This window comes from Oncorhynchus mykiss, chromosome 9, assembly GCF_057628025.1.
Source record: "Oncorhynchus mykiss isolate SJ-2025 chromosome 9, ASM5762802v1, whole genome shotgun sequence".
NCBI lineage: Eukaryota > Metazoa > Chordata > Actinopteri > Salmoniformes > Salmonidae > Oncorhynchus > Oncorhynchus mykiss.
In genome coordinates, this window is record NC_143030.1 from 47,375,765 (window position 1) to 47,398,665 (window position 22,901).

Below are 22,901 nucleotides of genomic sequence, written 5' to 3' on the forward strand. Positions count from 1 at the left end.
TCCTAAAATGAGATGATGGTTTGATGATGATGACGCAGTTGATGCCAGATGATGGTGATGAAGTTGGCTTGCCGGCTCTGATATATTATACAAGGGGGGTGTTCACAGGGTATCCTTTTCAAATGAATTATTGGGTATTAAAGCGTCTTGTTACTACAGTATTATCTATCATATACACCGAAGACTAAGCTTCACAGTTAATAAGTACACTCTTAGAAAAAAAAGTCACTATCTAGAACCTAAAAGTGTTCTTCAGCTGTCCCCATAGGATAACCCTTTGAAGATAAATATTTTTGGTTCCATGTAAAACCATTTCCACTTTCCACAGAGGGTTCTGTACTCCCAAAAGGGTTCTACCTGGAACCAAAAAGGGGTTATACCTGGAACCAAAAACATTTATCTTATGGGGAAAGCCGAAGAATCCTTTCGGAATCCTTTTTTTCGAAGAGTGTAGGACAATGATGTCAGCAAATTTGAATATATACTTTTATATTAGCAAATTTCACATACACCTCCACTTGAGCCTATGGATTTTAGAGGGCGACTCTACAGAAGGGGATTCGTAGTCTGTCAATCAGTTAAGGCAAGACATTTTGGAATTTACTGATTTTTATCCTTGTCTTGTTTGAACAATACAATGTAATGTAATGGTGTGTGTGTGTGTGTGTGTGTGTGTGTGTGTGTGTGTGTGTGTGTGTGTGTGTGTGTGTGTGTGTGTGTGTGTGTGTGTGTGCGTGCGTGCGTGCGTGCGTGCGTGCGTGCGTGCGTGCGTGCGTGCGTGCGTGCGTGCGTGTGTGCGTGCGTGCGTTTGTACACACCACAAGTCACTGCTTTATGCATAGTGACTTTTTCTTTAGTATTGGACACATGCTGTAAATAATATACAAAATAGATCATTGTAGTTGTATAACCAGAATAAGAGTAAAATACCATGTAAGCTCTAACTTGTCAGTTACAGAGTTCTGTATCATTTTACAAAACAAATTATTTATTAGTGAGCTGTACAATTCTATTGTGCAGCCTACCAAAAAGAAAACGCTAATCTGTGTGTAGTGCCTAGGGTGATGGGGAAGTAGGCAGCAGAAGGAGATCTTTTGTGTTTTCTTTATCTTTTATGTTAAAACAAAGTGCCACGACTGCTCTACTGACAGCTCTTCCCCTTTTTTTATGAGGTATTGTATGGTAGCTGGATATTTTGCTCAATAAAAACAAGCTGCACGCAGAGAACCACTTTCATGGGTGTGTCTTTTCTGTTCTTTGTTCAACACATCCAAACAGAGAGTTGAAAGTTACCCAAATTATTTGAATATAGTTACTTATGAAATGATCATTTTCTAGTATCATTTTGACATATATACAAAAGTATGTGGACACCCCTTCAAATGAGTGGATTCGGCTAGTTCAGCCACACCCGTTGCTGACAGGTGTATAAAATCAAGCACACAGCCATGCAATATCCATAGACAAATATTTGCAGGAGTATGCCTGAAATGAAGAGCTCAGTGACATTCAATGTGGCATCGATGCCACATTTCCAACAAGTCAGTTCATCAAATTTCTGCCCTGCTAGAGCGGCCCCCGTCAACTGTATGTGCTGTTACTGTGAAGTGGAAACATCTAGGAGCAACAATGGCTCAGCCGTGAAGTGGTAGGCCACACAAGCTCACAGCACGGAACCTCCAAGCGCTGAAGCACATAGTGCGTAAAAATTGTCCTCGACTCACTACAGAGTTCCAAACTGCCTCTGGAAGCAATGTCAGCACAATAACTTTTCGTCAGGAGCTTCATGAAATGGGTTTCCATGGCCAAGCAGCTGCACACAAGCCTAAGATCACCATGTGCAATACCAAGCGATGGCTGGAGTGGTGTAAAGCTCACCGCCATTGGACTCTGGAGCAGTGGAAACGTGTTCTCTGGAGTGATGAATCATGCTTCACCATCTGGCAGTCCGATGGACTAAACTGGGTTTGGCGGATGCCAAGAGAACGCTACCTGTCCAAATGCGTATTGCTAACTGTAAAGTTTGGTGGTGGAGGAGGAATAATGGTCTGAGGCTGTTTTTCATGGTTTGGGTAGGCACCTTAGTTCCAGTGAAGGGAAATCTTAATGCTACAGCATACAATGACATTCTAGATGATTCTATGCTTCCAACTTTTTTGAGAAAAAATAAAGTTTGGGGAAGGCTCTTTCCTGTTTCAGCATGACAATTCCCCCGTGCACAAAGGTCCATACAGAAATGGTTTGTTGAGATTGGTGTGGAAGAACTTGACTTGCCTGCACAGAACCCTGACCTCAACCCCATCGAACACCTTTGGGTTGAATTGGAACGCCAAATGCTTTTGTGGCTGAATGGAAGCAAGTTACTGCAGCAATAATCCAGCATCTAGTGGAAAGCCTTCCCAGAAGAGTGGAGACTGTTATAGCAGCAAAGGGGGGACCAACTCCATATTAATGCCCATGATTTTGAAATTAGGTGTTCGACAAGCAGTTGTCCACATACTTTTGGTCATGTAGTGTATCTTTACCACACCTTGCATTATAGCCCTTTTGCCGTCAGATAGCTATTATTCCTTATGCAGTTTGCTTCCTTCTCAACTTCTTTGCTTCGCCTTGCCTGCGCTAGTCTGGGTGCCCGTCTCTATTTAGGGGTTAACAGTCTCTGCTAAAAAGACTGGCACCCAGACTATGCCTGCGCCTATAATTACATTGTTATTATTATTAGACAGAAGTTGCCATATTATTCTTGTTACTAAGTATTGTTTCTTTGCTTCGTTTTTTTTATTTGGACACTTGAAAATGACATGGTGCATATCAAGAGATTTCATCCTGTAAAATTCAAATTTATACTGGTGTCCACATGCTTCCCATCCGAAATAGTTTGTTCATATATTATGACTACATTTTGTGAGGTTGTTTATTGGGTCTTTTGAAAGGGTTTTATTGTGAGGCAAGCCGAAGTCTACGCCCCTTCGTCGGTGATTGGTCAACAGTAGAGATTCTTCAATTAAGTGTTTCTTTGTTTGCTACTGTGGCCACAAAGTTGGGGTAAAATGGAGGACAGGAAAAAAAGGTCAATATGGAGTGGTGGATCACACAGAACTTTTGGAAGAGCTACAGGAGGAAATTGAACATGACGAGAGTGTGGATGAATTAACTGTGGTGGCAGATGCAGTGAAGACCGCTGAGTTTGAGCCTCATCCTGATGATGACAAAGATGATTCTGGCCCTGTGGCAGTGAGATTTTTGGAGAGAATGGATCCTTGCCTTCTAGCAGATCCATATCACAGGAGGCTGCAGAGGAGAGAACGGCTCGTAGTAAGGGCCTGAACGGAGCACATGGAATGGCATCAAACATCTGGAAACCATGTGTTTGATGAACAGTGCATTCGGAATGTATTCAGACCCCTTCACTTTTTCCACATTTGTTACATTATAGCCTTATTTGAAAATTGACAATGTTAAACATTTTCCTAATCAATCTACACACAATACCCCATAATGACAAAGTGAAAACAGGTTTTTAGAAAGGTTTGCAAATTTATGAAACCCCCCCCCCCCCCCAAAAAAAACAGAAATAACTTATTTGCTTAAGTATTCAGACCCTTTGCTATGAGACTTGAAATTGAGCTCAGGTGCATCCTGTTTCCATTGATCCTCCTTGAGATGTTTCTACAACTTGATTAGAGTCCAGCTGTGGAAAATTCAATGATTTGGAAAGGCACACACCAGTTAGAGCAACAAACAAGACACAAGGTCATAGGAATAGTCCGTAGAGCCCTGAGGCAGGATTGTGTCAAGGCACAGATCTGGGGTAGGGTACCAAAAAATGGCTGCAGCATTGAAGGTCCCCAAGAACACCGTGGCCTCCATCATTCTTAAATCGAAGATGTTTGGCGCCACCAAGACTATTCCTAGAGCTGTCCACCCGGCCAAACTGAGCAATCAGGGGAGAACAGCCTTGGTCAGGGAGGTGACCAAGAACCCGATGGTCACTCTGACAGAGCTCCAGAGTTCCTTTGTGGAGATGGAAGACCACCATCTCTGCAGTACTCCACCAATCAGACAGAAGCCACTCCTCAGCAAAAGGCACATGACGGCCCGCTTGGAGTTTGCCAAAAGGCACCTAATGGACTCTCAGACCATGAGAAACAATATTCCCTGATTCTCTGATGAAACCAAGATTGAACTCTTTGGCCTGAATGCCAAGCGTAACGTCTGGAGGAAACCAAGCACCGCTCATCACCTGGCCAATCCCATCCCTACGGTGAAGCATGGAGGTGGCAGCATCATGCTGTGGGGACTGGGAGACTAGTCAGGTTCGAGGGAAAGATGAACAGAGCAAAGTTCAGAGAGATTCTTGATGAAAACCTGCTCCGGAGCACTAAGGACATCAGACTGGGAAAAAGATCTGTGTGTTTGGCGCCGACAGATATGGCAGCTCTGCTTCTAGCTCCTAAGCAACTTTGCAGCATTTTGGTTTATTAGCTCATAAAATGTTTGGTGTTATTACATACTTAAAGAACTTTTGGATGTTAGAGCAGCAGTAACTCCCCAGCATTATGACCAGGAATACGACTTTCGTTCGTACCCCCCAAGGCAATTTAACTTATTCCAGTGGCTGCTCCGAAACACCGCAGGAGTTATCTTAGATTAATTTAGACTATTTTGATGAAGTATACTGGCTGCAGCATCTAAAGAGGGACAAACAGTACTATTTTCAATCAAAGGTCAAGAGCATGTGAGGTACAGACATTCACTTCGCCTAGCCCAGCTTCGACTAGGAGCAAACCAAACCTAGTATGCAGAGAACCATGTTAAAACTATTTTGACATAGCTATAGAGAATGATAGAGGCTTCTCGTGGCCAAAAGGCTGTATTAGCATGGGCAGCGCCATTGAGGGCTTCCACCCATAGACTGTTAAAAATATGGAGGAAGCCATCGATGACGTCACCCCATTGTTTCCTATGAGAATGCTCAGTGGCGCAGTTGATGATCAGGAAGTATCATCTTGCTACATGGAGGAGTTTTTGGAAACATTGCGTGAACAGTTTGAGCTACTCTTGAAAGTGACTTTGCAGACTGGCTCAGTGCATCCCCCTCTCATGGAGTATCTCAAGATGAAGGCCCGACCAAGGTACTGTAGGCTATCAATTAAATTATCCTTATAATTTATCGTTTGTGTGTGATTTGAAAGTAATCGGTTCAAGGACATACAGTACCAGTCAAAGGTTTGAACACACCTACTCATTAGAGGGTTTTTCTTCATTTTTACCAAATTTCTACATTGTAGAATAATAGTGAAGACATCAAACTATGAAATTACACATATGGAATCATGTAGTAACAAGTGTTAAACAAATCAAAATATATTTAGATTTGAGATTCTTCAAAGTAGCCACCCCTTGATGACAGCTTTGCACACTCTTGGCATTCTGTCAACATGCACCACTTGGGCTCCCGAGTGGCGCAGCGATCTAAAAAGGCCCTGCATGTATCACAACCAGCCGTGATTGGGACACCCATAGTCACCTGGAATGCCTTTCAATTAACAAGTGTGCCTTGTTAAAAGTTAATTTGTGGAATTTATTTTCTTCTTAATGCGTTTGAGCCAGTCAATTGTGTTTCTTCAAGTGCAGTCGCAAAAACCATCAAGCGCTATGATGAAACTGGCTCATACGAGAACCCCAACAAGGAAGGAAGACTCAGAGTTACCTCTGCTGCAGAGGATAAGTTTATTAGAGTTAACTGTACGTCAGATTGCAGCCCAAATAAATGCTTCACAGAGTTCAAGTAACAGACACATCTCAACATCAACTGTTCAGGGGAGACTGCGTGAATCAGGCCTTCGTGGTCTAATTGCTGCAAAGAAACCACTACTAAAGGACACCAATAAGAAGAAAAGATTTGCTTGGGCAAAGAAACATGAGCAATGGACATTAGACCGTTGGAAATCTGTCCTTTGGTCTGATGAGTCCAAATTAGAGATTTTTGGTTCCAACCGCTGTGTCTTTGTGAGACGCAGAGTAGGTGAATGGATGATCTCCCCATGTGTGGTTTCCACTGTGACGCATGGAGGAGGAGCTTTGCTGCTGATACTGTCAGTGATTTATTTAGAATTCAATTTATTTAGAATTCCCATCTGGTTTGCGCTTAGTGGGACTATCATTTGTTTTTCAACAGGACAATGACCCAACACACCTCCAGGCTGTGTAAGGGCTATTTGACCAAGAAGGAGAGTGATGGAGTGCTTAATCAGATGACTGGGCCTCCACAATCACACGAGCTCAACCCAATTGAGATGGTTTGGGATGGGTTGGACTGCAGAGTGAAGGAAAGCAGCCAACAAGTGCTCAGTATATGTGGGAACTCCTTCAAGACTGTTGGAAAAGTATTCCATGTGAAGCTGGTTGAGAGAATGCCAAGATTGTGCAAAGCTGTCATCAAGGCAAAGGGTGGCTACTTTGAATAATCTCAAATTAAAATTGGATTTGTTTAACACTTTTTTTGGTTACTACATGATTCCATATGTTTTATTTCATTGTTCTGATGTCTTCACTATTATTCTACAACGTAGAAAATAGTAAAAATAAAGAAAAACCCTGTAATGAGTAGGTGAGTCCAAACTTTTGGCTGGTACTGTACATCTTGTGAAAGAGAAGCAATTATTGGTACCATGCTTGTGATCAAAAATAGGGATCCGCCTGATGAACATCACTTCAAATGGCTACCCGGACTATTTACATTGACCCCCTTTATTATTTATTATGATTTTTGCACTGACTCTCTGCACACTCACTCACTAGACTCTAGTCACACATGTATACATACTACACCCACACTCCAACACACACACACACACACACACACTACATACGTTCACACACTCAAAACATACATATTGACTACACACACTACTAACACATAGACAGACTTTCATACTTGTTACATACACTGCTGCTACTCTGTTTATTATCTATCCTGATTGTCTAGTCACTTTTGTACATACTGTAGCATTTATTGTTCTTACTTTTTAACTCTGCATTGTTGGGAATGGGCTCGTAAGTAAGCATTTCGTGGTAAAGTCTACACCTGTTGTATTCGGCACATGTGACCAATACAATTTGATTTGTTTTGATGCTATCACAGACGCTACAATGGCACAGATACAAAGATGAGTCCTCTATCTATCTCTATGGAAGTAGTCCATATATGCCTTTGTAACGTTGTTGCCCACATTGCCACAATGTTTCTTGTGTCTAATTAGCTAATTAACACATACATCCACTGGTATTTTTTTAACCGTATGAACTGTTAAATAATAAGGGATGTAATTTTTTGCTTCCTATTCAGGCATTCTTTTGGCCGACTGTTTGCTAGTGTGAAAGAAGGACCTCTGTCAGATGTTTATTTTCATGTCTCATCGTTAAATCTTTGCGTCTCACGACTCAAGTTGAGATATTTAATCATAGTAATTTATTGACGGCTAGTTAGAAATATATGTTGGCTTAAATACTCGTGGGTTCATAGAAATTTCGATTAGGTTGTGTTCTTTGCTTTACATTATTAAGTAACTGTAGAAACACACATCACTAAATTCAAAGACGAATATATTACGTTATATATATATAAATATCTATATATGAATACTGATAGCATTTAGGGTGGCGTCATCCTTACTAGCCAGAGGTGTTTGATAGGTTTGGGAATAACCAAGGATGGCAGACGAAGCCCTTTTTCAGTTTTTACACAATGAGGTGATACAGTATATATACAAATCATCTGAACATGGGGAAATGGTGAGGCCATATTTTTTTAATGGTATTGGAACATATGGAATGTGTGTGCATAATAACTAATTATGTTGTTTTATCCTCAAATCCTTTAGGAAAATGGGAGATGTATTACCAAACTGGAAAATATGGGATTCCGGGTGGGTCAGGGACTAATAGAAAGGTTTGTTGAAGCACTGTTTGTTTTGTTTATTTATTCATACTAATATGATAATTCATGTTGTTGTTTACCACTGTGACCACCTCCAATTATTATAGTAATCACTGACATCACCAAACACAAATTATTTCCAAGGGTGATATTTTCCAACCTGATCTGTCAATGGTAATGGAACAATCAGGGCCGGCTCTACCCTTTTTGGGACCCAAGTTAGATTTGATTGGGGTCCCCTCCCCACCTCACGAAAAAAAAAAAATGTGTGATTGCCACCCCCCCGATAGCGGAAATACAGTGCCTTGCGAAAGTATTCGGCCCCCTTGAACTTTGCGACCTTTTGCCACATTTCAGGCTTCAAACATAAAGATATAAAACTGTTTTTTTTTGTGAAGAATCAACAACAAGTGGGACACAATCATGAAGTGGAATGACATTTATTGGATATTTCAAACTTTTAACAAATCAAAAACTGAAAAATTGGGCGTGCAAAATTATTCAGCCCCCTTAAGTTAATACTTTGTAGCGCCACCTTTTGCTGCGATTACAGCTGTAAGTCGCTTGGGGTATGTCTCTATCAGTTTTGCACATCGAGAGACTGACATTTTTTCCCATTCCTCCTTGCAAAACAGCTCAAGCTCAGTGAGGTTGGATGGAGAGCATTTGTGAACAGCAGTTTTCAGTTCTTTCCACAGATTCTCGATTGGATTCAGGTCTGGACTTTGACTTGGCCATTCTAACACCTGGATATGTTTACTTTTGAACCATTCCATTGTAGATTTTGCTTTATGTTTTGGATCATTGTCTTGTTGGAAGACAAATCTCCGTCCCAGTCTCAGGTCTTTTGCAGACTCCATCAGGTTTTCCAGAATGGTCCTGTATTTGGCTCCATCCATCTTCCCATCAATTTTAACCATCTTCGCTGCCCCTGCTGAAGAAAAGCAGGCCCAAACCATGATGCTGCCACCACCATGTTTGACAGTGGGTATGGTGTGTTCAGGGTGATGAGCTGTGTTGCTTTTACGCCAAACATAACGTTTTGCATTGTTGCCAAAAAGTTCAATTTTGGTTTCATCTGACCAGAGCACCTTCTTCCACATGTTTGGTGTGTCTCCCAGGTGGCTTGTGGCAAACTTTAAACAACACTTTTTATGGATATCTTTAAGAAATGGCTTTCTTCTTGCCACTCTTCCATAAAGGCCAGATTTGTGCAATATACAACTGATTGTTGTCCTATGGACAGAGTCTCCCACCTCAGCTGTAGATCTCTGCAGTTCATCCAGAGTGATCATGGGCCTCTTGGCTGCATCTCTGATCAGTCTTCTCCTTGTATGAGCTGAAAGTTTAGAGGGACGGCCAGGTCTTGGTAGATTTGCAGTGGTCTGATACTCCTTCCATTTCAATATTATCGCTTGCACAGTGCTCCTTGGGATGTTTAAAGCTTGGGAAATCTTTTTGTATCCAAATCTGGCTTTAAACTTCTTCACAACAGTATCTCGGACCTGCCTGGTGTGTTCCTTGTTCTTCATGATGCGCTTTTAACGGACCTCTGAGACTATCACAGTGCAGGTGCATTTATACGGAGACTTGATTACACACAGGTGGATTGTATTTATCATCATTAGTCATTTAGGTCAACATTGGATCATTCAGAGATCCTCACTGAACTTCTGGAGAGTTTGCTGCACTGAAAGTAAAGGGGCTGAATCATTTTGCACGCCCAATTTTTCCGTTTTTGATTTGTTAAAAAAGTTTGAAATATCCAATAAATGTCGTTCCACTTCATGATTGTGTCCCACTTGTTGTTGATTCTTCACAAAAAAATACAGTTTTATATCTTTATGTTTGAAGCCTGAAATGTGGCAAAAGGTTGCAAAGTTCAAGGGGGCCGAATACTTTCGCAAGGCACTGTACATTTACATTTTAAGGTGAATTTCTTGCAATTCTACATATTTTGCCATAAGGTGCAGAGAAATGTTAGCAATTGTATAACACATTTCATGCAATTCTACTCATTTTACCATAGGGGCAGAGAAAAACCTTTGCAGTTTTACAGCCAATTTCCTGCAATTCTACCCATTTAGCCATGGGGTGGATGCATATTTTTTCAGTTTAAGCAAATTTCCTGCACTACTACATGTGTTTCCATGACTTATACCATGTTAATGATATCTGAGTGAGAGTGATTAACAAAAATCAGTGGGGATCCCCTGAAGGTCAGGGCTCCTGGGCACGTACCCTGTGTGACCGGTTGTTATTTGGTCATGATTGCTACAAGTTTAGATAGCTGGCTCGAGTAATTTTCAAATAAAAAATGTCATGACAGGCCTTATGGAAGCAGAAAAGTTTTCGGTAAACTTTCCAAATGTCAACAAAATAAAATATGCTAGACAAGGAGGGATCTTTTTTGTCTGTAAAATTTAATGGAAACACTTATGTGCAAATATTAATATAATAACGATCATATCGAAGTAAACTTGGAGTCACGTGATGACATGTTGTGTGGTCCTCCCACTATGACCTTTCATGCAGTTTATTAGGCTAGAGATTAAATAAGTTATGGGTGGTGGAAGTGCAAGGTGATGAGCTTAATGCTGCTTTCCAATAAATATTGAGGGTATTTTTCTGGTTACATGATAATCGATGCTTGGCTGCCATTTGAAAACTGAAAATTATCTTGCCCTTTTGTCTATAATAATCTCATCATGTAGGCTATACAGTGGGGCAAAAAAGTATTTAGTCAGACACCAATTGTGCAAGTTCTCCCACTTAAAAAGATGAGAGGCCTGTAATTTTCATCATAGGTACACTTCAACTATGACAGACAAAATGAGAAAAAAAATCCAGAAAATCACATTGTAGGATTTTTAATGAATTTATTTGCAAATTATGGTGGAAAATAAGTATTTGGTCAATAACAAAAGTTTATCTCAATACTTTGTTATATACCCTTTGTTGGCAATGACAGAGGTCAAACGTTTTCTGTAAGTCTTCACAAGATTTTCACACACTGTTGCTGGTATTTTGGCCCATTTCGCTACCTGCACGCTGTTGGCTAGAGAGCACGTGCCAGTACCAAAGTGGGCACACGCTATAAAACACAATTTGTTTTGTGAGAAAACCACCAGTAAAGTTAAAAATGTGATGGAAAACAATTGAACTTGAATTTTTAATCTGTACATGGGAATTTAACTGCACAGCCTTTTATCTGCAACAAGTCAATTCGATGGGAACACATCTCTGGTGGGAAAATGCACATATTGTTTTTATGCAGATTTTAGAATATTTGCATGAAAATCTGTATCCAATTGGATGGAAACCTAGCTAGTGACTGACATAACAAGAGAAAAATGTCTGATGCACAGCCACATTTTGAACTTGCACCTTGTGTATTCTAACTCTCAACAGAAAGTTGAGTAAAAATTGCAGGTTTGATTCAAGTTTTAAGCAGTTCTACACATTTTGCCATTGGCTGGAGAGACATTTCAGTTTTAAGGCTAATTTCCTGCAATTATACACATTTTGCCATGACTCATGCCATGTTAATGATATCTGAGTGAGCTTAACTAACAAAATCAATAGGGGCCCCCTGGAGGTCAGGACCCCTGGGCACGTGCCCTGCATGACCGGTTGGCATTTGATTATGATTACTTCAAGTTTAGATAGCTGGGCTGGGGCCCTGGATTGGGTGCCCCCTAGCGGCCTGGGGCCCTAAGTACCTGTTTCTGTCTGGAGTCGGCCCTGGGAACAATATCATGGTGAACATACTCTTTTTCTTTAGGTTCACCAAAGACACAGCACGGTTTAAAGATGAGCTTGATGTCATGAAATTCATCTGCAAAGACTTCTGGACCTGTGTCTTCAAAAAGCAAATTGACAACCTAAGAACAAACCACCAAGTAAGATTACATTTCCCAATTGCACTTCAATCACCACCTCTCATGAAAATATTATGCGGTCAAATATTTTCACTGAATATATTGTACTTTTTCATGTAGTGTTGATTTCTGTGGATTATTTTTCAGGGTATTTATGTCCTGCAGGATAACAAGTTCCGGTTACTCACTCAGCTCTCTGCCGGTAAACAGTATTTGGAGCATGCCCCAAAGGTGAGGAAGCATAGTGGGGGAAAACTCACTTGTCAAGCACTATTTATACCTGGACAACTTTCACCACATGTATGGTTCTCCCTGCCCCTGTCATTGCAGTATTTGGCGTTCACATGTGGCCTGGTTAGAGGAGGGCTTTCCAACCTGGGAGTGAAGAGTATTGTCACAGCAGAGGTGTCCGTTATGCCTGCCTGTAAGGAAGACTTTTCTCTTTGGTAGAGCTTGTGAATTGAGAAACATGTTAAACATATAACCACACATTCCTCCATAAACAAGATATCCAGGGTTGTAAACAGTTTAATGAAAGTTAGACTTATTACAGGTATCCAGAGCTATAATGATTCTCAACATAACCATGCTCCAACCATTACTCAACACAGTCTAATACAACCAACCAAAAACATCAGCCAGCCCAGACTGATACAGTATGTTGTGTGTGATCTTGGTATGAGAAGAGCAAAATGATCTTGGGATATACAGTACTTTTATCCTTTTGACATATTGTTTATTTCTTCACAGGTAAATTTCAGGTCATGATCCAGAAAATGTAGCACCCTCCGAAGGAAGGCGTATTCACTCCAACGCCACCCATCCCAGTTGTATTGACTTTCTTTATTGAACAAAAGCTTGAAATGTCCTGCATGCAGACATCAGTGTTGTGCCTACATGTCATTATGTTTTTATCAAATGTATTTGTACTATTGTTACTTATTATTGTTGATTACGATTAATGAATGCATTATTGTAACATGCACATGAATCATGTTTTTTCTTTACATCTGAAAAATATTATTTGCACTGAGTGTTGATTAAAGACCCAAGTCTATTTCAACCTTTGTATCCATATCATTTGTTGAAGTTAGGACATTAGCATAGGCCTAAATAAGTAGGCCTAACATGCAAAATGTTTTACTTTATTTAACAATTGATAAAGATTAGGCCTACAGAGCATGATGCTGTGCAAATGCACATTTATTATTTGTAGTTGATTGCCCATCGAGTTGAATTTGTTACATTGTTGATAAATTAATGATGAAAATGATGCTCTTCAAAGAACATGGTCAAAGATGCCGCACCCCCCCCCCCCCCCCCCCCCCCCCCCGTTGTCCCATGGTTTAAAATGTGTAAACCCCGCTTAAACCCCGGGCCATCCAAAACGAACTCGTGCTGATAGGTTTTTGCTGATAGCTGTTTTTTGGGGGAATTTTAAATTATAATTACTCATGTGGGTTTCTTATCTAGATACATTAGTTGACTCTGGGTAAGAGTGTCTGCTAAATTAGTAAAATGTAGTTACATGAAAATGTAAGAATGTGGGCATTCAGAATTGTTACAGAAAGTCCTCACGTGGCAGGAAATATAATTTGAGTATGCCGTAATCCAGGCACGTTGAGCCAATGGAAAACCAATTGCTCTGGAAGAGGCTGTTGATTGGCTGGTTCAAATGGGGAGGAAATTTAAACGGTAACGCCAAACCTTATTTTGTTATTTCAGCACTGAAGCTAACTGACGGCTCAAGGGATTGCCACTACGGCTTGGTTGTGTTTCTAAAACACGCGTTTAAAAGGTATGTTATAATGTAGTGTGTTTTTATGAACATGTTAACTATTTTTTTTAAAATCTCATATCTCAGATAATTTGGATCCACAGTAGAGTATCTAGCTAGTACGTTAGCTACTGTAGCTAGCTTCAATACACTAACGATACCATTTCTGGTATGGCTCTCTTGTGATTATGTTAACGTACTGTATATATATCTTGTCGCTAAGCAGTTAAATGTGTTCATGGGGGGGAAGCGTAACGTTTTTCTCGCTAATTTAGCGAAGTTAGCCACTGCTACGTCTTCAAAACTAACTCCCATCTTAACAATTGGCCTCATGTCATGCATCAACTTGTTAGGAGAGCAGCTACAGACAGCTGCTGAAATGGATGGTGAGATGGCGCAGGGTGAATCGGCAAGTCACTACGAATTTGATGCACCGTCACATGTAATTGATTTCAAAGCATTGGATACGGAGGACAACGCAGACATTTGGTTTGGTAAGATGTTCGCAAGCGTGTGCACAATATTATAAAGTATTTTGGAGGAAATCCGATCTTAGAAGTTATGGGGTTGTTAGTAAGGCAACGGTTATACAATTCCCATGGGCTGTGTAAGGATAGATCTTCCCAAGATTAATGCATGTATTTTTAAATATTGGAGCACGCTGACATATGGGTGGTCTTGGTGTTAAATGCTTTATCACCTATTGTAACTTAAAGTTGTTGAATTTACACTTTATTCTTGAATCGTGTGACTTTCTGCAGACCAATGTGCTGGCCAGGATGGTGGAATGTTTGGCCACCTTGCCACCCCAAACAGAAATGATATGCCATTTGGAATGACCCCTAAAACACACTTGCCCAGGGTGATTGTATCTCCCAGGGTGAAGGACAACTCTAACTCAGGTTGGTACTTTAGACAGTTTTATGATTATCCAGGGTGTTTTCACACTTACATTCACAAGTTGGACTGACCTGTGTAATGTGATATATATTCTTGTTTCCACAGTAGAGGGCCCAAGCACTTCCTCGGGACCCACCACAGCAGATTCCCCGAGCATGTCCTCAGCTACCCTCCCCAACATTGTCACCTCCTGGGGAAATAAGCCAGCTCCGGTAGCTGCCCTGCCAAAAAGGAAGGGACCCCCTGCCCAACCGCGCAGGTATGTTGCTTCTAGAACACTCAGCTCGGCTGAGATCTCGTTTGAGGCTCTACATTGGTCAAATTGAGTTACTAAGGAATGTGGTTATTTTTGAAAAACCCAATTGCAGCCATCCTGCTGCATTCATGGGTGTTTGGAATATTTTATTTAGTCCATTTCAAGTGGAAAGGAAAGATTGCAAAAGGTTATAATGTTAAAGTTATGTTTCTTTTATAACAGCATCAACCTGTTTAACTGCAGACTAGTCAGGTCAAATACAATAGGAACTTAATTTAGTCCTATCTGGTCAGTATTAGACCAAGCAAATATATGCTTTTAAGTGGTAATATAACACTTGTTTCTGCACTGAAGGGTGTCAAAGCGCAAAGAGGCAGCCTGCAATGAGGAAGGACGGCACACCGCCCCTCAAGTGCCACCACCTGTCAAGAAGCAGAGAAGGTCAGGGAACTTATACATTTTTACTATCCTCCCCTTTAGCATGGCCCAAACTGTTGACTATTGGGTTTGAAGTATGAAATTAATATTGGGTGTTGGTGAATGTATTCATTTTTCACATGCAGCGCTCTCCACCTCTGCTTTGTCAACAAAACAATAATGCCTGGGCAGTGGTGCTGTTTCCCCCTACTGCAGATTCCATCTTTAATAATGAACCATGACCAATTGTCTTGTGGACAAAAGTAACCAGACTGTCCTGGTCTGTTCATTTGCCAGGAGCTCATCTCTGCCCCCCAGGCGCAGTCTTAGTGGCCGCACCACCGTGCGACTCAACCCCAGAGCAGCCACGCAGGCCCGGCACGTTGCCGCAGCCCCCACCACCACACAGTATGTCATACTGCTATCACTCATGGATTTTAATTAGAGGAGGCATGCATGGCCTGATGTTGGTGCTGACAAGACTGTCAGTCCTTTAATCCATGGATATGTTAAGGAATTTGACTGGTTACATTTCCCATCACTCAGCATTATAACCCTAGCAATAACTCTCCTTATTCAACTAATCAAGTATTGACACGGCTAGGACAAAAGCTTGCAAAACCCAGTGGTTCTCTGGGACCAAGATTGTGGAACACTGCATTTGAAGGTTAATATCCCTAGATTGTGTTAAAGTTTGTATGTCAACCTCAGGCATAAGAGCTCTGAGCAGCAGGAGATGGAGCGCATCAAGACTCTTCAGAAGGAAGTGGCTGACCAGCGGAAGAGGAACGAGGCCAGTTACAGGGCTGCAATGGCAGGCAGTGAGTAGCTTCAATTTTAGGAAGGAGTAATCTGTCTGCATTAAGCAGGATTTCATCTTGTCAATCATGTCGTCATTCAGGTCAGCCCCCTAAGAAGCTGGCTCTGGCCACCACCGTACCCAAAGAGTTCAACTTCAGCACAGATGGACGTGTCAAGGTTGGCACCTTGCCACAGCACAAGGAGATGGACTTCACCGCTCAGCTCCGCAAGCACCCATCCTCCCCCGTAAGTAGCTAGCTTTTTTGGGGGCCACATCAGCTGCTATGGCAGTTTAAGGGATGGGTTTAACCCAAAGATATGATTTTTCCACTTCCCTACGTTGTCGCTTCACCCAGACATTTGTGATTATTTTTTCCCCCTTGAAGTAATCTCCTGAATTATTTTCTTTGTCAGGCCAAGGCACCAAATGGTACCACTGTGCCCAAGCCCTTTAACCTGTCTACTGGCAGCAAGAGGAAGCTGGAGGACCCTGCCCCCTACGTGCCCATGGCCCAGCAGATTGAGCAGTTTCAGAGACGGACTCCAACCCGCTACCACCTTCGCAGTCGACAGAGCCACGAGAGGGGTGTGTATTAGCTCTAATCCAGCTAGTCCTTTCTGTCATACATGGCCGGCAATGGTGGCAGTCCCATGCTCTGGGGTGTGCTTCGTGCGTGAAGTAAAAATGGCAGCAAACTACAATGATTCTTTCCTTCAGGCCCGTCGCCTGTGAAGAGTGAGCAGCTGAAGATCACCCACCCTCACACCCCTCTGCTGATGACCCGGCAGAGGCGCCGACCCACAGCAGTCAAGAGCAGTGCTGAGCTTGAGGCTGAGGAACTCCAGAAACTCCAACAGTGAGTCCACATTTACGGCTTCTTCACTCTGTTCTTCTACTGGCATGCGGTGTGGCCTATAAATAGTAGTTATTAGACTTGGTGGGTTACTTCTACCAGTGTGTACTCTACGTTACTAGAAGGAAGCTGACACGTTTACTGGTGCTCCAGCCCATTCATGGTCCAATGACCTTGAACCCTCTTCAAGAAGATGGAAATGCTTTGTATTGAACATATATGATTTGTTTCAATTTGAATAAGGAATTGTCTTCACTTATTCTATTTGCAACCTTCATTATCCACCCATGTCCTGTGGTATCTTCCAGGTTTAAGTTCAAGGCCCTGGAGCTGAACAGGAAGATCCTAGAGGGGGCGCTGAATCCCAAGAAGCCCTCGGTGAAGGAGTGCACGCGGCCGGAGGGCTTCCATTTGCACATGGACAAGAGGCTGACGGATCGAAATGCCAGTAAGAAGCCGGAGGAGCCCGAGGAGCAGCACACCTTCCACTCCCGCCCGCTGCCGGTTAGGATCCTAGAGGAGGTGGTGGTGAGTGCTACACGGCCAACTCTAGTTTTTACTCGATTGTCATGGATTGGTAGTACATGTAGCCTAGATGCGAGTCTGTTTGCAGTCTGCTCCTTATGGTATTGCCATGCCAAACAATGAACAGAAAATGTAGTATTTTGCATGCAAAACATTCTAGCTCTGGTATAATACCACGATGGTGTATATGATGTGATGGTGCCCTTGCTAATGGGATACGCACACCTGTTGGTTTACAGGGTGTCCCGGAGAAGAAGGTGCTATGTCCCACTGTTCCAGAGTCCCCTGCATGGGCCCTGAAGAAGAGGGTGCGCATAGACAGAAAGGTGGAGGAGGTAAAACCCCCGGCCCCGCTCAAGGCCCACGCGGCGCCCCACTTTGGCCTGCCCTTCCAGCCTAAGCTCCAGGACAAGACCCATATGGACGTGTGCCCCTTCTCCTTTGAAGAGCGGGAGTGTGAGAGAAGGCTGCTGAAAGAGAAGAGGCTGGAGGAGCTTAGGCATGAAGAGGTACTGCCTTAAAAGTGTTCAGTTTTCTCCTCGGGTTGCGTTTGCCATAAATTCTATTTAAAATGGGGAGACCTGATGAGTAGTCCCACTAGAGGGGTTACAGGAGCAGTTCCCTGTTGTGCCCTGTGTCATTAGATGGTGACGAGCAAGGTGTTGCACATCTAAGATTTGTGGTGCAACATTATTTTGAGATAATGAATTAAAGCCTTTTTGCTGCATGTTGTTTTGCTAGAAAATGTTATCGTAACCAGATTGGTCAATAAATTCTGAACCTCAGGTGCCAAAGTTCAAGGCCCAGCCGCTGCCGGACTTCCATGAGGTGGTCCTGCCAGAGAAGAAGGTGGCTGAGCCCACCAAGCCTGAGCCCTTCAAGCTGCTCATTGACGAGCGGGGAGCTGTCAAGCACGACCGCTGGGAGCAGATGGTAAGGCAAAGGCGGGGTCCCTGGACAACTCCAGAGTTGTACTGACTACTGGCTTTATTGAATTCCTGCTCGGCTGTCAAACTGAAGTTCATGCAGTTGCTTTCATACTCTGACCCTATAAGTAGAGTTCTGTATTTCTGACTGGCACCAAGGTACTGCGTGTCAGGCACAATCAGTTTAAAAGTTTAATTTTTATATGTGCATCGACTATTTGCAAAATCCTATTTCCTGCCTAGAGCTGTTGCAGTGACCCTATTACTGCCACACCAGCAGTCATGAGTCATGACCACAGTAAAATTCAGATCTCCTTTTATGCACTCTGGGCATGCATTGGTTGTACGAAACTGGCTAACGATCATCAGGTCCTAATGGCCTGGTACTTGGGGCTCTATTGTCCCTCTAAACACTCTGACGTCAATGCAAATAAAATCGCATCAAACACTTATGAAAACACTATGTGCTTTTAAAACTCACCTCACTGTGATCCATTTGAAGAAAGATGTTCAACCGGTTGAAACGGAGTGGAAGACATGGTCAAAGAACCTGATTTAACATTATTGTTCCGTTATACAATACACAGCCTACTGCACATGGCAATAAAACGTAAAAAGAAACTGATTTAAAGATATCTTTGGTACGTAATTGGTGAAGCCTAAATGAAACAGATTTAGCTTACAATTATAGTGAAATTTGAATAGTCTAGTAATACATTAATCATTAATAGGCTGACGCTTTACCTTAAGCTACAGAATATTCCACCGCTGAGTTTACATTTCCTTCCTTCCTCTCTCCAGCGTGCATAGAGGGGTTGTCAACAGTTATTTATTTTTTCCCCCCCAATTTCGTGGTATCCAATTGTTAGTAGCTACTATCTTGTATCATCGTTACAACTCCCGTACAGGCTCGGGAGAGACGAAGGTTGAAAGTCATGCGTCCTCCGATACACAACCCAACCAAACCGCACTGCTTCTTAACACAGCGCGCATCCAACCCGGAAGCCAGCTGCACCAATGTACCTGGCAACCTTGGTTAGCGTGCACTGCGCCCGGCCCGCCACAGGAGTCGCTGGTGCGTGATGAGACAAGGATATCCCTACCGGCCTAACCCGGACGATGCTAGGCCAATTGTGCGTCGCCCCACAGACCTCAGAGCCTGGGCGCGAACCCAGAGTCTGCTGCCACTGTGCCACCCGGGAGGCCCCGGTTGTCAACAGTTTAATCAAATGTTTCGTCGTGAAAACATGTTACTATCAATGTTCCTGAACAGATTTCACTTGGTTTCCCAAATTGAAGCACTGGGTTGCTGCAGGAACAGGGTTGGAGAGTCCATGGCCTACAGAGTTTGCTGAATATCACCCGTTGTGCAGTGACATTACCAGACTTACATGAAAAACGCACTGGTGGGAAAGTGGCCTCTATTTTCTATTCCAGTGCATATGGGTGACCATGTCTTGACTATTTGATAATGAGCCATTCTAAATCTAAAAATTTTTGACATAGTAAAGACTAGGTTAAATTGAGAATAGTCTGATGGGTGAAAATAGGATCACTTAATGAGAACTGCATGTGCATCCTGAGGCAAGGAATGGAGTGCAGGCTTTCTTGACTTTCTCAACTCGTCAATAGCCTGTAGTCGCATCATGCAGCCCATATCTTTTTATCTAACATTTGTATCATTCACAACTAAAGTTGCCAAAACTCAATGTAGCATATAGGACCTGTTTCAAATTCTCACTTTTACACTCAACATAGCCGCTTCATATGCTCTTGCTCCGGAATGGGGGAAAAATGTCCTTTCTATTTCATTCAGCCGAGTTCAATTATAATTCTTAATATAAAATAATGACAAGGGACATCTTGTCTGCTAAATGAACAAGCATGGAGCATAGCCAACTTATATTCTCTTCTGAAATACATTTTCTTCATGTTTCTTTAGACCTGCCTAAAATAATGGATTTGTTGTGATGAATATTTACTGATGGTGAATGTCTTTCGCCCTAATTTCGTGATATCCAATTAAGAGTTTGTCTCATCGCTGCAACTCCCCAACGGGCTCTGGAGACGCGTAGGTCGAGTCATGCGTCCGCCAAACCGCCCTTCTAACACCCGCCCACTTAACCCGGAAGCCATCTGCACCCATGTGTAGAAGTAAACCCTGTTTAGCTGACTGAAGTCAGCCTGCAGGCATCCGCCTGCAACAAGGAGTCACTAGAGCGTGATGAGGCAAGTAAAGCCACCACCCGGCCGAACCATCCCCTAACCTGGACAACGCTGGGCCGAACCATCCCCTAACCTGGACAACGCTGGGCCGAACCATCCCCTAACCTGGACAACGCTGGGCCGAACCATCCCCTAACCTGGACAACGCTGGGCCGAACCATCCCCTAACCTGGACAACGCTGGGCCAATTGTGTCACAGCTGTTTGAGACACAGCCTGGGCTCAAACCCTCGTCTGTAGTGACGCCTCAAGTGCTGTGATGCAGTGCCTTAGACCGCTGTGCCACTCGAGATGAAACGTATTTATGTAGATGTGACAAATGCACACTAGTGGCTCGTGTGTGTGGAGGCCTGGAGATGCTAAACGTGTTTGTTAATTAACGGTCAATTACCGTCAGCCCGTAAGTCTTTTGCATGACGACAACTGTCTGACAGAATTTCATGTCCTCCACAGCACTATTCCTGCCCAAACCCCTCTGTTTTGTTCTCTCCAGGTGAAGGAGGAACAGAAGCACCAGGTGGAGGCAGCCACCTTCAAAGCTCGACCAAATATGGTCACTCACAAAGAGCCGTTCATCCCCAAGAAAGAGAACCGCTCTGTCCTGGGTAAGTATGATCACACCAGCCTTGCTCACCTCTTTCTGCACTGGCCATAGACCACAACCGTAGTCCTGGAAACCTGTTGGACCTCTAACTCAACTTCTCCCACCTTTTATCTCAGGGATTCCCCCACTTTTGTCACCCTGCACAGTTCTCTTGGATCATTACCTGTCTTGAGACTCATCTCAAGCCTATTTCTTTCCCTCAACTACAAATTCCAGTCTTGTTTATCTTAGTCTCAACACTGGATCAGGGTTGCCTACTCCTTTACGTGGGCTTTGTTTGGGAAACGCTGAGCTGGATTTCTGCACTCATAACCTTTTTGCCTTTCCTTTACCACCTGCCAATCTTTATTTTTAAACACCTCACCACCCAAACCCCTTTTCACCTCTTTTTTTCTTGCCTCTCTTTAGAAGACATGAATAATTCCGTAGTTCCAGAGGGCTTCCAGCTGTCTACAGAGCGCCGCGCCAAGGAGCGGCTGGAGTTTGACCGGGCGGTGAGTGAGAAGGAGGTGCTGAGGGCTCGCATGGAGGAGGAACAGCGCAGGGAGCAGGAAGAGCGTGAGAAGGAGGACATGGCCAGGCTACGCCTGGAACAGGTAACTACACTGACCTTAGACCAGCCCCGCCCTGAAGTTGGTCATGTGCTTAAAATACTGTAGAGCTAAGTTGTAGCCTGGTAAGGGCTTGTTGTCCCTATACCACTTTTAAACCAGTCTCCCTCTACATGTGCTGGCTTTTGTTCCAGCACAAACACGCCTGGGTAGGGTGGCCAACCTGAACTTGTCTAAAACTTTCCTTTTTGGTTTCAAAATGTTGTGTACCCTAATCTGATGTTTGCTCTAGCGCCTGCATCAACACACCTGGTACAACTGATTTATTGCTCATTAGGGCATTTGGTATAGTTTTTAGTCGGGCATGTGGTGGTTTGTCGGAACAGAAGCCCTGGTTGTACCTTAGTGTAACGTGAGTGTCCTCGCTCTGTCCCTCAGGTCCACAAAGCCCAACCCGTCAGACGTTACAAACAGCTGGAGCTGAAGAAGAGTGACGTCACACTCACTGTGCCCCAGTCTCCCAACTTTTCTGATCGCTTCCGCATGTGATGGATGAGAAGGGATTTAGTTGTGTATATTATATAAACACTTCATTTAGTTCTATGCCGCTTCTGTTTTTATTTTATTGGTTTGAACCTTCGGCTTTAAATTTCTCTGGAAAAACCTGACTACTCGTTCCCACTATGGCCTGTACATTACTTGCTTGTTCTGACTTGCTGTCGCTTTGCTTTCGATTATGTCTAATAAAGTCATGTTCTTAATGTCTTAACCTTTTAAAACACCAGGCTTTAAATTCATAATCTCTCTTTGAAGTCTTACCTGTATTTAATTTCCTGACATGAATGTAGTCTTGACTGTCTCTGCATTTTGCAGCAGCCTTCTGCCAATAAAAATCGACTACAATGTTCTCTGATACTTTTTGAATTCTTTATGAGCTTTTGCAGTTTCTCAACCTTTTTTCTACCAGGGACCGGTAGTCGGTAGTTTTCCCTCTGGGGGGGGGGGGGGGGGGGGGCTTGGTATATACGTGTTGACTATCTCCAGGACCAAAGGCTGACCAACTGAGCAAGGTTTTCAACTGTTCTGCCTGTGGCTATGGAACCCTGGCCTGTTCACTGGATGTGCTGTTTTCGACTGCTGCACCTGTCGAACTCAATGCTCCACTATGACAAGAGAACTGACATTTACTCCTGAGGTGCTGATCTGTTTCCACTCTACAACCACTGTGATTTATTATTTGAC

At 43.0% G+C, this 22,901-nt stretch overlaps 2 protein-coding genes across 8 annotated transcripts; both read left to right on the forward strand.

Moving 5' to 3' along the window:
- The first annotated feature begins 4,996 nt into the window (after window positions 1-4,996).
- On the forward strand, window positions 4,997-12,886 carry trappc6b (trafficking protein particle complex subunit 6B). Of its 4 annotated transcripts, none has more exons than XM_090184345.1 (6): window positions 4,997-5,135; window positions 7,887-7,954; window positions 11,727-11,844; window positions 11,971-12,054; window positions 12,154-12,247; window positions 12,574-12,886. In XM_090184345.1, exons 2-6 carry the CDS (start codon window positions 7,920-7,922, stop codon window positions 12,603-12,605), a joined length of 363 nt encoding a protein of 120 aa, XP_090040471.1. In that variant the 5' UTR covers window positions 4,997-5,135; window positions 7,887-7,919; the 3' UTR covers window positions 12,606-12,886. The 4 variants fall into 4 exon arrangements, with proteins under 4 accessions (XP_090040471.1, XP_090040473.1, XP_021471436.1 ...); XM_090184347.1 differs by having other exon boundaries at window positions 11,989-12,054; XM_021615761.3 differs by lacking the exon at window positions 4,997-5,135 and adding an exon at window positions 7,354-7,797.
- A 278-nt stretch (window positions 12,887-13,164) lies between these two features.
- Window positions 13,165-22,566, forward strand: tpx2 (TPX2 microtubule nucleation factor). Of its 4 annotated transcripts, none has more exons than XM_021615759.3 (16): window positions 13,165-13,621; window positions 13,954-14,094; window positions 14,362-14,502; window positions 14,606-14,759; window positions 15,111-15,197; window positions 15,471-15,581; window positions 15,885-15,994; window positions 16,075-16,220; window positions 16,389-16,560; window positions 16,693-16,831; window positions 17,137-17,356; window positions 17,593-17,862; window positions 18,140-18,286; window positions 20,998-21,109; window positions 21,517-21,704; window positions 22,098-22,566. In XM_021615759.3, the coding sequence occupies exons 2-16, from the start codon at window positions 13,980-13,982 to the stop codon at window positions 22,206-22,208; spliced, it is 2,223 nt and encodes a 740-aa protein (XP_021471434.3). In that variant the 5' UTR covers window positions 13,165-13,621; window positions 13,954-13,979; the 3' UTR covers window positions 22,209-22,566. The 4 variants fall into 4 exon arrangements, with proteins under 4 accessions (XP_021471434.3, XP_090040469.1, XP_021471435.3 ...); XM_021615760.3 differs by having other exon boundaries at window positions 13,451-13,621; window positions 14,609-14,759; XM_090184343.1 differs by lacking the exon at window positions 15,471-15,581 and having other exon boundaries at window positions 13,191-13,621.
- Window positions 22,567-22,901: the final 335 nt, after the last annotated feature.